Below are 13,258 nucleotides of genomic sequence, written 5' to 3'. Positions count from 1 at the left end.
CTTTTAGTCTTCCCCTTTTTTGCAGGTATTCTTATATCTGTTAGGCCTGTGGAGGATCAAACCTCCAAACGACTAACACTTCATGTTCAGAGCGCGTTTGATTTACCTTTGCACAGCGGCTCCGTGTCGTTCCAGTACGGGTCCCTCGCACTGATGCACTCGATGACGGGGGGCCCCTGCTCCAGAGAGTGGCCCGGGTCGCATGTGAACTGAACCACAGCTCCGACGCCGTACAGCGGGTCCGAGGTGGTGAAGTTTCCGTTCTGAAGGTACGGCTCGTAGCAGTGGCCGCGTTCGAAAGCTGGGGAGAAACAGATTGGCCCGACTTACAAAACATGGGGAACCTGCCTCCTTCAAGCTGTATGTGGAGCTTTTGTGACTTTCCTCACAGGAACAGAAGCCAAGACAATTGTTGCCATTGGCTCCAAAAAGAGGGAGATCATTTTTCATTTAGCGTTTTTGCCTTTGAGTAATGACACGATGTTGCCAGAAACGCTGATGCTTCAGCTTCAGCTCAGAATACGCTGGATGTCCAGCCCACTTCCTGGCACGCCAGCTGAAATCCACTTGGCAGCGCACCGTGCAATAAATCTCCTCACGGATGGTCGTGTTTAGTTACATAATTATGTGGTAATTACAGTGGTTAGGAGACGGTGCGGCTCAATTAAACACTTGTGTCGCGCACCTTCGAAGCGGATGTTGAATCCCATGTTGTGGTTGGGCTCGTCAGTAATGAACTGGATCCTCACGGCTGGACCCTCACTGATCACTCCCTCAAATGGAATCTGGCCGCCCCGACCAGAGTCGAACAGCACCACAGAGCCGGCGTCCAGGCCGCTCCACAGCACCAGCCTGCAGAGGATGAAGGGAGCCCAATGGAAAAGGTGAAGGTGGGAGCTTCGGTCTGAGTGGGCACAGTTTAAACACAAATTGAGGGGGGCTCTAAACCTGGCTTCACTGTACCTGTCGGTGGGTCCCAAGGCCAGTCGCTCCAGGTGGAGGTGCAACCTCTGGTCCTTGGGTGCCTCCAGGGACCAGGAGCAGGAGCGGTCCTGGGTGGCGTTGGGTCCGTGATGTGGAGAAGGGGACAGCACCCTCCCAACCGTGGCGTTCTTTATTGTGCCCCCACACAGAGCTGGCAAAGGAAGAGGAGGGGTTCAAACACATGTGTGCATGGCGGCGGGCGTCCTCCACGCGCACTCACCCCTGCAGCTGGGCTCCCTGCCGCTCCACACCGGCAGCGAGGCGTTGAGGCAGGTGAGCAGCGGCTCCCCCTGCAGGTGGTAACCCATGTGGCAGTGGAAGCGGGCGGTGCCTCCAGGCAGCAGGTCCAGCACCAACACCTCGCCGAAGTGAGGCCTTTTAGGCAGCGGACAGCTCAGCCTGAAGACTGATCACGCAGGGGGGAGAGTGAGGAGAAGCCACCAAGACGTCACGTTTAGTTGTTTTATATGGCTTTCACAAAGACAAATGCTAACTTTTCTCACATGGAGACTAATGTGTTAAGAACTCAGGTCAGTTCACAGTTTCACCTCCAGGGATATCTGTGTATTTATTTTTTTCATCTCTTAACAAATATATGGACGCCTTCAAGTCCAAAGACAATCTTAATGAGGTACTTAAAAGCTTGAAGGTTAATATTGTGTTTTTATTTAATGTAATGACGCTTAATGACTCTAACCTTTGCTCATATCTAAGGCCTGTTAAGTTTCAGTGATGTTGTGATCATATCTTATCTGTGTTTTACACTCCATACATTCTCCTCTCCTACCTGTAGGTGATTTGGAAGGATTAGACCCCTGTGAGTAATGGCACAGGTGGGTCTGAACACTCTTGTCATACCCATTATGGGCTGGCGCACGGTGCACAACACACACACTCCCTATAGAAAGTCCCGTACTCTCAGGCTCCCAATGAGACGAGAGCTAATTAATCAGAGCTCTAATAAGCTAATTCACATGACAGATTCAATCACCGTGCTAAGTGATTAGACGAGAAGATGGTTGATTATGCAATTAGCATGTATACAGACGACAAACAGCCTTAGGCCCTAATTAGGAACTCACATTTATTGAATCTGTATAAATCGTTCATCTATATACACCCACTGGCTCGTATTTAAGTGATACGCGTGTACACCCGCGTGTGCTCACTCTGGTAGTGCAGCTGGAAGATGCCCATGCTTCCTTCGGCTGCCGAGCGGTAGTAGACGGACAGAGTGTTGGTGGGGCTGCGGATCACCTGACCTTCGACCAGCAGCGACTGATTGGCCAAGACCAGCAGCGAACCCTTCTGATCCACACCTCTGATTGACAGCTGCTCGGTTTCTGACAGGTTCACGCTCTTCACCTGAGCACACAGGAAATATTAAATAGTTTAAGCTCCTCATCTTATCACTCACATACATCTAATCATTCACATACGCAAAGAAAAAAATGCTTCACAGGTTGCATGACATTAGAGGATGCTCTAAAAGCTAATTATCACTTCACTTTGCACCCCCCCTCTCTTTTTTATGAACTGAGTACAATTAATAAGCCTGACAACAAAGTCGAATAGGGCAGTACCAACAGCTACCACTGGGAGGCAGAGTTCATCCTGGGATCAGATCAGAGACATCAAGGACTCACAGCAGCATCCTTCTACAATCCAGACCGGCCTGAACCCCAGTGACGCGGTCTTTCAGGTGTGTGTGCATACCTGCAGCTCCACTCCATAGCCCGTGTACACGGTCACTGTGTAGGTGCACTGTAGGACGGTGCTGTCGGGCAGGGGAGGGTCCTCAGAGGAGTCTATGTATCCCTCTGGGTCGGAGAAATTCACCATGCAGCTCGACACAGCTGAGGAGAAAAAAAAACAAACACCGGCGTTGATTTTATGGCGGCCTTACTTTATTTTCTCTGCCTCGCAATCCCTTTAACGTGTGGCTGACTGGGAGCGCACTGGAAATTCCTGCTGTGTATAATTAATGACGGAAATTACAGGGATAAAACCGCTCCAGAGCAGACACCAGGCACAGCAGGACCCGAGGCTGTTAACAGCGACTAGAAATAAATAATCACATTCTCCATTGTCTATTTATGTGGGATCAGAAGCACTGAAGGTTCAGATCCTCCAGTAAAAATGGTCTTATTACAATAAAACACTTCCTCGGGATGCAAATGTCAGACATTCATTTTTCAAGACAAAAAGTGATTTGCAAACACAAAACAACGCAGGGATACTACGTTATAGAATATTTTGTATATAAGCACTGTGCTTAATGATTACGACTCATACCTGATGAAGGCGTCTCGGTGTCCACGTCCTGCGTGGCGGCTTGCGTGGTGGCCTCAGCCTCTTGCTCAAGACTGGATGTTTGTGTGTCTGCAGCAGGAGGCTGGCTTGGGCGGCCGCCGTGGCCTGACGCTGCAGCCGACGCCGGGGGTCTCACTCGGCTCAGTAGCCCCCCGCTCTGATGCTCCAGGGAGGGACCTCCAGGGAGGGAGCCGATGCTGAGTCCTCTGCCCAGGAGAGGCAGCAGGTTCTGGGGCAGAGCAGAGGGGCCGATCGGCCCTTTCTGGGAGGCGAGACGTTCTTTTTCCGCCAGAATGGAGCGAAGCAGACTTCCTCCGGCTGCAGATTGAGAGCTTTTGCCGCCGAGGCCGCTTTCATTTGTGGTCGCCACTACAGATGGGGTGGAGCGGGTGGCCGAGGGGACTTCTTTATCTGAAAAGAGTGGGAAGCAAGGTGTGAATCTTAACGGCTTAGAGAGAAATCTTGAAAAAGGCCCGGGGAGTTTGGCTCTGGGTGGTTCTGTCAGCGTCCTGCTGCTCATATCGGGACCCAGGTTATCTAGCCAGCACAGCCAAAGCCCAGTCCAGCTTCCCCTCACTTTTTCCACACTCGCATGCAAAACAACAGCGCCAGCGGAGAGACGGGGCAGTTAAGCATGACAGGAGCTGTGCGGGGGGGGGCGCTCTGCCTGCACAGACAGGCAGAGCGCTCTGCCGTGCATGCTAAAACGCCGTCTCCAGCAGCTTAGTTCCAAAACAGCACAGAGCAGCGTTTACACACGGACTCCCAAACACCGGCCGTGTTCTCGTGCACCCTCGCAAGGAGGACGCGTGCGCGTGGCGCAGTCCCGCATTAATCTCCATTCGAGTGGCATCGACACTCCTCGGGCCAAAAGCGGACCGACGCTCTTGTTTTCATCACCAAGGAAATGTGTCGGGAGCAAAATCTCCTCTGTGCTGTCAACACGAGCACTTTCTTCGTGTTCTGCAGTTTCTCCATAAATGGGCTTTTTCTTAATATCTGGATTTACCTGCCTTACACTTAAGGTGTCAAAGCGCCAGCATCAACAGTCATTCCAGCGTTCACAGCCTGCAATTATTTAAGCAGCTCCTCCGCAGCAGATGTTGACACACACTTGCACTAAAGAGTTCAAAAAAATCTGCTTCCGCTGTTTCTGACATTTAAATTTCACGCGATGGCACTAATTATGATGATGGAAACATAAAACATTGAAGTCTTGCATGGGTGAAGTTCTGCAGGTTGGTCCCATCGTCTCTCTTACGGCCTGTGGTGTTTGCAGTAGCATAAACTCAGACCTCTCCAAATCCTGCTACCTGCATTAATTATTCACCACATCCGAATTCGGCCTCTAGTTGCTTTTTTTTTAAACAACTATTCCAAAATGTCACCCTCACATGTGGAGGTCACTCGCTTCTCACACGTACCGTCTGATTAAACCCAATCCAATGCTGGTTTGGGGAATATCGATCAGCGCGGCTTGAAAAGACGGGGAGTGACAGGGTGTAGCTGCCTCTTTGTAGCGATAAATAATAAAGAGCCAGACAGAACTATTTTAGGAGCATCCCAGCTGGAGAACAAGACACAACCTATTATACTTACACACAGAATATTAAAGTCAATACATGATTACACATTAAATATTCAAGAGGCAGATTCAATTTCCCCATTAGACACGACAGCCCTAAAGTGGACACATTACTGTAGGACATAATATGAAGAGCTAAAAGCACTGTTCCCTCCTATTGCTGAGCTGTATGAATACAGCATGAATACAGAACACTGTGGACCTCTGCATGTTCTTTCTTTCATGCCGGAGGTTAAACAAGGCAGGTTGTTTGTTGCTCTAGTAATAATTTTGTTTCGCATTGCTGCAGTTTCACTATTTTGGGCAAATTGTAGCAAGAAAAACAGGCTGGTTCATGGTAGAGGTTAGACACCCATCCCAACAACCATGTGATTAACAGATTTGGGTCGGATGCGGTCGGACCATGGAGACCGCCGCTGCAGCTCGGGCTCGGAGCGCTTCGCATCAGGATGTCGCACACGCAGCATGTTTGTGTTTTTGTGGTTTCGGAAGCTTTACGCTGTTGACAGAATTTTCCAGGAAGCGTTCGAGCCACTGGTGGTTGACAATCCTTTATCCGTTAATTGGTCTCCCGTGTCTCCATTTGCATTCACTGTGCCTTTTTCGCTTTGTTGTTGTGCTGAGCCTAATTACTTTATTTATAGCAAGAGGGTCATTGTTTGACTTTGAACCTTGTGAACAATAAAAGTCTAATGAGTGACACGCATGAATACAGAGGCTGGGATAGAAACGCGGCCTCTGGTTTGAACCTACACATCAGATCTAAATGAGGAATCAATGGGTTCTTTGCAAAGCCTGTAGACTCACTGATCTTAAAAACAGCTCAACATATTGTTTAATTAATTTCTTGTCATGTTTCGCAAAAATATGCTGACAGCTTCCGCCGCTGTGCTGCTACCTGAGTAATACAGTTCAGTCGTCAGATGAATAATTAAAGCACAGATTGCGGTGGTAACCAGTTTTCCAGATTACCGTCCTATTAGAAGACAATGTACATGAATGAATGTTGCTGAGGGCTGACAGACTTGCGGCATTTTTGAGGTTTGAAGGGAAGGAGGTGTGACAGCTGTTGACTGACAGGGATTCAACTCTGTGAAAAGACCGTCAGTGAACAGATAAGACAAAAAAGGAAAAGCCAATAGAGAGGATCAAGACATGGGCAAAAGAAAACAACAGTGCAAACCTTCAAAAATCAGACTGACTTGAAGCATTAATACCTCATGCGAAATCCCAGCAACAGCAGTGAGTTTGCAGATTTTACTGGACTCAACAATAAAAGCAGAAAAGCTTATTTCAGCGTTCGTCATGTTCGATCAGAGAAGAGGAAATAATCAGTGAAATCAGCCATGACTTGTTTTGGTACCAGACTCCTAGGACTGCAGAAATAAAGCAGCAATGTGTAAATGTCTTGGCAAGTGAGAATTCATATGATACAAATGGGACCAAAGAGCTAAACCCTTCAGACCAAGTAGAATCAGTTAGAACGGCTGAGAAAAACCACTAAAAATGGGTAATGATGGATTTTCTCATCCTGGTTATCCGGTTTTTGTGATCGTTCAACTCCTTTGGAGAAGTGGATCAGTTAAGGCCATGGGAATGAAAGTAGCTGCACAATTAGGGCTGTTGTCATGACAACAGTCATACTGTAATTGCTCGCTTATACTGTACTTGTGGCAACGTTGAGGTTGAAGTAACTTATGTAAAAGTAAATTAAACACTTCCTGGAAAGTTCAGCATCTGTTTGACCCGTCTGACTCATTTCCTCCTGCCCATGAGCACTTTTACTTTAAAATAGCTTTTAGTTGCAGAACCATACTGGTGCAGATCTCCTTCTGTCTAGTCTGTACATCGTGGTATTAAACCTCTACTTCCATGTTGCAAGTGTTTTTCATGCCTGGTCTGTACTGCACATCTCTGTCACGTTTTCACTGAGGGCTTATCTCAGTTGCGCCTGCCAACTGCGTCCCAGAGCTCGTGGTGCTAAGCTTGTGTTCGGGATACGGTGGTGGTTGTGTTCGTATCGCGTATACAGCCGGGTTTTGGATTTGACAGGATGTTCACGGAGAACGCGGACTCTCCGAAACAAAACAAAACCAAACGGAACGCCTCGTCTTATCCGGTTTCCACAGGCTGCGTGAAAGGTCAGCGCGGCATCAAGAGGCGGCAGGTACTCTTGAAGATATGCCTTCTGCTCAGGGGATGCCTTGATGTGTGCCGTTCAAAGGCCTGCACTATAAGTTGTTTGGGGACTCCCTGCGGTGCAGAGATACATGGGTGACCTCTCCATCACAAAGGTGGGATGAAAGGGACCACTTGCTGATTCTTAACATAGCGTTTGCAGGAAATAGGAACATGTGCTGAAGTTCCGGATAATCAGGACAGTTGGGCCTATTTAAGGACATCATTGCAGTATCTAGACAGTGTTATTGATTTTTAGAGCCTCCAAATAGCCCAATGTGCAGTGACCACCACGACAGCAAGACCTCCTGCTCTCCTGTCTAGACTGGCATCACCGAGGATCAAATTCTCCTGATACGAGGCTTCCTCCACTCAGTCTTATTAGTTCTAATCAACAGTGGCTCTAATGAGCATCTCTAAGGCTGGATCACTAAATGAACCTAAAGCGTGTTACAGCCCAGGGCACTGTAATGAATCATTATAAAGTATGAAGAGCTAATATATCCAGTTTGAAACTTAGTAGAGAAAAGAAGCAAAGGGCCACAAATGATCCCAATAGACAAAACAACCATCAATAGAAAAATAATTAAGATATATGTAAAACTAGAAAACTGTCAAAGTGTTCATGGTTCAGTAGCCAGAACTAGGTTTTCCAAAAAATAATATCAATGGAGGTTATAAAAAGAATTCTAGCACATTGCTTCATATTTAAAACCAAGAGAGAGTATCAGATCGTCACACCACTTGAAGTCACCCCGAGAGACTTATTCCCACTGAATTTTGCTCTCTCACTCAAGGATGATCTTATTTGTTTGAAACAGGAAAAACACATATTTACAGTCATACGGCCATAGCTGCAGAAGATTGGGGAGGCTCTGGTGTACATATATATTTCAGTAGGTTTGCTGCGCTGTGCAGTACACATACTCCTACACAGTGTTATTATACAGCTCACTATTTGGCAGACACAACCCAGTTTCCTTCGAACGTTGGTCAGTCGTGTTTGTCTGCAGCTTCGGATGTTCACTGTCCAGAAGGCGACAGTCTGATTGAGAAACAATGGAAGGAGGCGTAAAAGTCCAGAGGAAAGAGCGCCACGTGGCCGAGAAGATTGTCGGCACTTTCACTGCAGTGAGTAGTGTGGCAGCGTGGACACTAATAGAAAAATAAGCAGCGGGAAAACAAGGACTAAGGAAGGGGTTCACCCAGGACACACTGCCGGTAGCAAACAGCCAAACAAACTGTATAAAAATTATTATTATTGGTGTAAAAATTAACATGCCACATGTTTATAATTTAACTCATTTTGATTTAGATTAACTATGATACAACCCTATTTAGCTCAAATTCAACCCTGCAGGCTCACAGCCTCAACTTCCAAAAGTAAAAAGCTTAGAAATGTACATTAAGAGACGCAGGAAATGGAGTGTGGCAGGAGCGAATGAGAGATGCACTCCATTTCATCATTTGTTGATGTGGCTTGTTATCAGAGGGATGATTGAAGCCATGAATATTAGATGGCAGACATTTCATTAAACTCTTCACTGCGTTTCCAGCGTGTTCCCCCCGTCTCGGCTTCGTTTATAGGTGCACTGCAGACTGCTAATATAGACAAGCAAGGACGGCGGTCCGGAGGCGAGGCTGCTGGAGAACGAGGGCGAGAGGGGAATGGAGGCAGAATTCAATAGTCCTCATTGACTGCGCGCCGTCAGCGCCACTCCAGCACAAGCGTATCTGAGGTTGTAGCGCCGCGTCAGAACTGATTGGGCAGCCCTGAAAGAGCGACAACCAGGACAATGGGGTCCTCTGTGATACTGTGTTACAGTCCATATTTATGAGACATCTTCTTGTTTTCTTTGTCACTCGCCTTCATTTGCATTCTGGGAGCTGGTGGCTTTTTAAAGAGCTTCATCAGACCCAGAACTGGCAGCCACCGTCTCTGGAATGCATTCCCTGTCTACCATGTCTGTTCCCCATGGAGACGCTCAACTCATTCAACAGCCTCAGATGCCAAAACAACTTTATTTCACTTCACTAACAAATAACTTGTCATTTGTCGTTTTATTCATGGTTGCATCATGGCACCAGTGTCCATTAGGGAAAGACATCCAAGCATTCAGGCGATGGGACGGGTTCTAAAGGAGTCAGCGGTTGTCTGGAGGTGACTAATACCTCACTGCAGCGCCGGCTGAAGCACAAGGAAGTGGTTCCTACATATTTGTCTGTCGCGCTTCCCAGAATTAGTCGCAGCTTCACACTCTGGGTCCGATATTTACAAAAGCACCAACTGAGTTTAATAATCCTCTTTTGCATGACATACAGAAGGAAAGAAACCAAAGTCAGGTATAATCCTCTTCAAAATGGAGTCCAGATACAATTCATGAAAGATACAAAAAAATCCAAAGAATAAAACTTAATTTCCTTCCCTGAATAAGGTCATTTCCACAAAAACGACATTAAGGTGGTGACTGACAAAAAAAGAAATTAGGAAACTCTCTCTGCAGGTCGCCCCAGCATTTAATCTCCGGATGGTTCAGGCTTTGACAGTAAAATGGTGGACTTGGGGAAAAGAAGCTTAAATCTGATCAGTTAATATTATTGGAACAAATAAAACCACTAAATGAAAGTTTTAGTTTGTTGAGAAACCACTTGGTTTTAGAAACGTGACCCATGTAGGCAACTCTGCTAATAAGACGAAGCTCCAGAAAGCCGGACGTGGTGGAAATGCCATGTTTCTGACCTCAGATACCACTGCCTCTTACATTCAGGCGCTTGGTAAGCACACGGCACTGATTTAATGATTTCCTGTGTGAGAACTGATGAGTGTCAACACACGCACGCACGCGCGCTGATCGATGTTATCTTCGAACGAACACTTGAACTGTGCTGGGAGTCAGCAAGTGGAATGACCCGAAACTGAAAGCGGAGCAGCGATCGAAGCGACCAGTCAACGATGACCTCGAAGCAGATCATCACGTATGGGCGATCGCTTCCCCTGACACACGGGCAGACACGTGAACAAGATGATTAGCATCCATATAAATGACACCATCATGCACTCACTTATCCTAAGCGTTACGCAGATTCAGGTCAAATTTTCTCCATTAAGGAACACATGCAGTAACAATTCCTAATGGTGAATGCTATGAGAATGAGTTCATGGATGGAATTACATGAGAGGCGACAGCATTTTATGCTGCAGCAGTTAATTAAAGCTAATTATCTAAACACGGGTGATTGGAAATGCAGCTAAGAGAAGATCGATTTAATTTAATTAAAGCAATTTGGTTTATGAAAACACCAGACGTCCTGCGGTCGTCCAGCTGCCTGTCTGTGTGGAGTCTGCATGTTCTCTCACAGAGTGTGAGAATGGTTGTCTGTCTGTATGTGTGGCCCCGCTATGGACTGGCAGCCCGGTCAGGCTCCAGCACCCCAGCAACGAGCGGTTCACATGATGGATGGAAGACACGGACAGCGAGAGCCCACCGGGTCAGAGAGTAGAACACATCATCAATGTCACGGAGGTTCTCATCAAGCAGAGATTGAGCCCCGAGAAGAAAGATGTCCAGAAGCCACGGCCCAACTCGCAAACAATCAGCGTTTTCAGTGAAGGGAGCTGCAAAATATACATGTGTTTGAAAGAAGTGTCACAATGATGTATGTGAGGCTGAAGCAGTGAGTTTGTGCAGAGCCAGGACTAATTTTTCTGTTCGATGAAAAGATTTCAGATTCTGAAGCAAGGCATCACATTATGCACGCACTGTATCTGCATGAGGGGGGAGGGAGCCACAGCGAGCACCCTCAGCGGGTGTATATGCAGCCTCCTGCGACACCTGTGTAAAGTGTGCACTGCACTGGTTTAAGGCTCAAATTTAACTTTGCGGTTCCACAACACGAGCCTCAGCTGGTGTCTGTGTGCGCTGCTGCAGCCAAGCCTGACCAGCTCCGTGGAGCAGATGGCCTCATCTGTGAGCTCTTCCTCCCCTCACTCCGTCCTCGCTCTCTCTCTCTCTCCACCTTCCACGATGACCTTCCTCTTCTATATATTCACATGGCTTTTCCGCGAGTGCAGCCTCTGTGACTCATTTCTTTGTCTATGTAAAGAGAAGCCATGTGCTGTCACTGCCTGCTTCTCCCTTGGGGAACACATATGATTAATGAGCTGTAAATCCTGTCACTCTGCCATATAAACTTGTTTCCCTACTGGATCGTAGTGCAACAGCATCAAGGCTTTATTCCATAAAAGCTATTTTTGTTATTTTTAATCTATTGCCAATACTTAACACATTCAGAGACGCAAGTTATATAGAATTGTATAGTCTTGTACACTAAGTATTCAGGACTTACTCAAAGCAGCGTGTTTAAATATTCTTTGGCACAAGACTATGTTCGGGTAAGGTCGGTCTCAAATGAGACAAACTCAAACAGATCCCTGTGATTTTATTAACGTTAACGGGACCTTGTTATGGAGCCGTCTTTACAAAGAAGCTCGGTCGCCACTAGTGACAGAAAGAGGACGATCGACACCTTCTGGGATGAGTAAAGCTCACATTTCGCGTCCATGATTACATCTCCTGAATATGTTTGTCATAGCAACAAGCTGAACTCAGCGGGAGCGGCTCTAGTGCTTTGACACTGTTGGTATGTGTTCAAGGCAATGAGGCGTGCAAGAGTGCGAGTGTGTGAACGATGAAGCGGTTGTGGCGGCGCATTAAGAATGAATTCGCAGAGGAGCGGCAGCGATTTGAAGCCGCGCGCTCGTGGCTGCTGCAGCTTTGAGACTCTGCGTGTCTTCTTATGTGAAAATATTTAATCCCCGTGAGGATTAAATGTCCTCCGAGAGAAGGGAGTGGAAAATATTCCTGAGTCAGATCCTTTTTTACTCCTTTCATGGCTGCCTCCGAGTTAGATGTGGGTTTAAGGCTAAGATTATGAATGGATTAAGCGGTGGCAGTGGTAAAGGTTAGGATTAAGTGGGAATGGTTAGAGGATGAATACAGTCAATGAAGTTCCTCGTGTGCAGCAGTAAAACCAATGTGTGGGTGTTTGTGCTGACCGCTACGTGTTTGTTAGCCGCTCTGCTGAGCACAACCGTCGCTGAGCGAGTGCCCTTGCAGCCACAAGTCATTGAAACTCTCCTCACACTCCTGCCTGCCTTCAGTTAGCAGAGGGAGGGGCTGAGGAGGGGGGGGATGGAAGAATGCGATGCCAGAGGAAAGACAGCGCCATCCCTCCACGGACCCACACGTCCTGCTCCTCTCCACACACGGCGTCCACGGCGGCGGTCGCGATCCGTTTTGCTGATGGGCTTTTGTGAGCCCAAGTGTTACGTTATGGGAGCGACGCTGGGGGCGTCAGCTCATTAACCTCAGCATTTTAAAGTTCCGAGCTGCAGTTGGCAAATGTGATCATTACATACCTCAAAGATGTTGAATTTACAGATTCCTTCAGCGCAACAGTCGGCTGGTTTTAGCTTACCGAGCCTGGCATTAATAAATCAACACAAGACAAAACAGAACATTCACTACGTTGCATTCATACATGGAGCTTAGCACAGTTGGAGCGTAAAAACAAATAATACGAAACAGACAAACCAAAATGTTTAATTCATCCACCCCAGTGAAACGACGGATTTAGTCAGACGTCTCCCATTTGCAAGAAGATGGAGACGAATAATTTCAAGGAAATATAAAGAATCTAATTCCAGTTTACTGCAGTTAAAGTCATGGGTGCTGAGGTGAAGGGTTAGAGGTGATATATTACTGGTTAGGGTCCTTTGACTGTGCTTTTGTACATGTACAGGCCCACCTGCAGCATCTGTGGGAGTCTGTCTGTGTACAAGGTGTGTGTCAGGACCCGTCACAGGTCTGGACAGGATGTGGGCTCTGTGCTTTTTATTCCATGAATAAAATAGAAGCAAGATGGATGCAGCCCTCCACCACCCACATCAAATGTGAAAGGGGCCACTGAGCAGAGCCGAGAGTCCAGGAAGAAAGGATCCGTGCTTTTAGCATGAACCTCGGGGTGACCATGACCCAAATGTCAACACTCAGTAATAAATTATGAGGCACAAAATGAATGCGAGAGAAGCGTGTAGAGACAAGTAGTACTATTGTTGCTTTGTGCAGTGGTTTCAGGAAATCTGCTGCATTCTTATTACATTTGTTTTTATTTATCCGTCACATTTGTTTGTTACTA

General features: G+C 47.1%; 1 protein-coding gene across 3 annotated transcripts in view; it reads right to left on the bottom strand.

Moving 5' to 3' along the window:
* Positions 1-13,258, bottom strand: part of LOC114866498 (seizure 6-like protein) — a 29,677-nt gene that overhangs the window by 7,937 nt on the left and 8,482 nt on the right. For all 3 annotated transcript variants that reach the window (XR_003787708.3, XM_029168305.3, XM_029168304.3), the window contains exons 2-8: positions 3,280-3,708; positions 2,701-2,840; positions 2,154-2,349; positions 1,205-1,390; positions 964-1,135; positions 686-852; positions 107-301 (exon numbers count right to left, since the gene is read on the bottom strand). Coding sequence is in view for 2 of the 3 variants with exons in the window: in XM_029168305.3 (XP_029024138.1) it covers positions 107-301; positions 686-852; positions 964-1,135; positions 1,205-1,390; positions 2,154-2,349; positions 2,701-2,840; positions 3,280-3,708 (1,485 nt within the window). In the remaining variant the exon portion in view is untranslated. The remainder of the gene's footprint in view (positions 1-106; positions 302-685; positions 853-963; positions 1,136-1,204; positions 1,391-2,153; positions 2,350-2,700; positions 2,841-3,279; positions 3,709-13,258) is intronic.

This window comes from Betta splendens, chromosome 12, assembly GCF_900634795.4.
Source record: "Betta splendens chromosome 12, fBetSpl5.4, whole genome shotgun sequence".
NCBI lineage: Eukaryota > Metazoa > Chordata > Actinopteri > Anabantiformes > Osphronemidae > Betta > Betta splendens.
The sequence above is the reverse complement of the archived record's forward strand: the minus strand, read 5'-3'. Positions and strand labels throughout refer to the sequence as shown.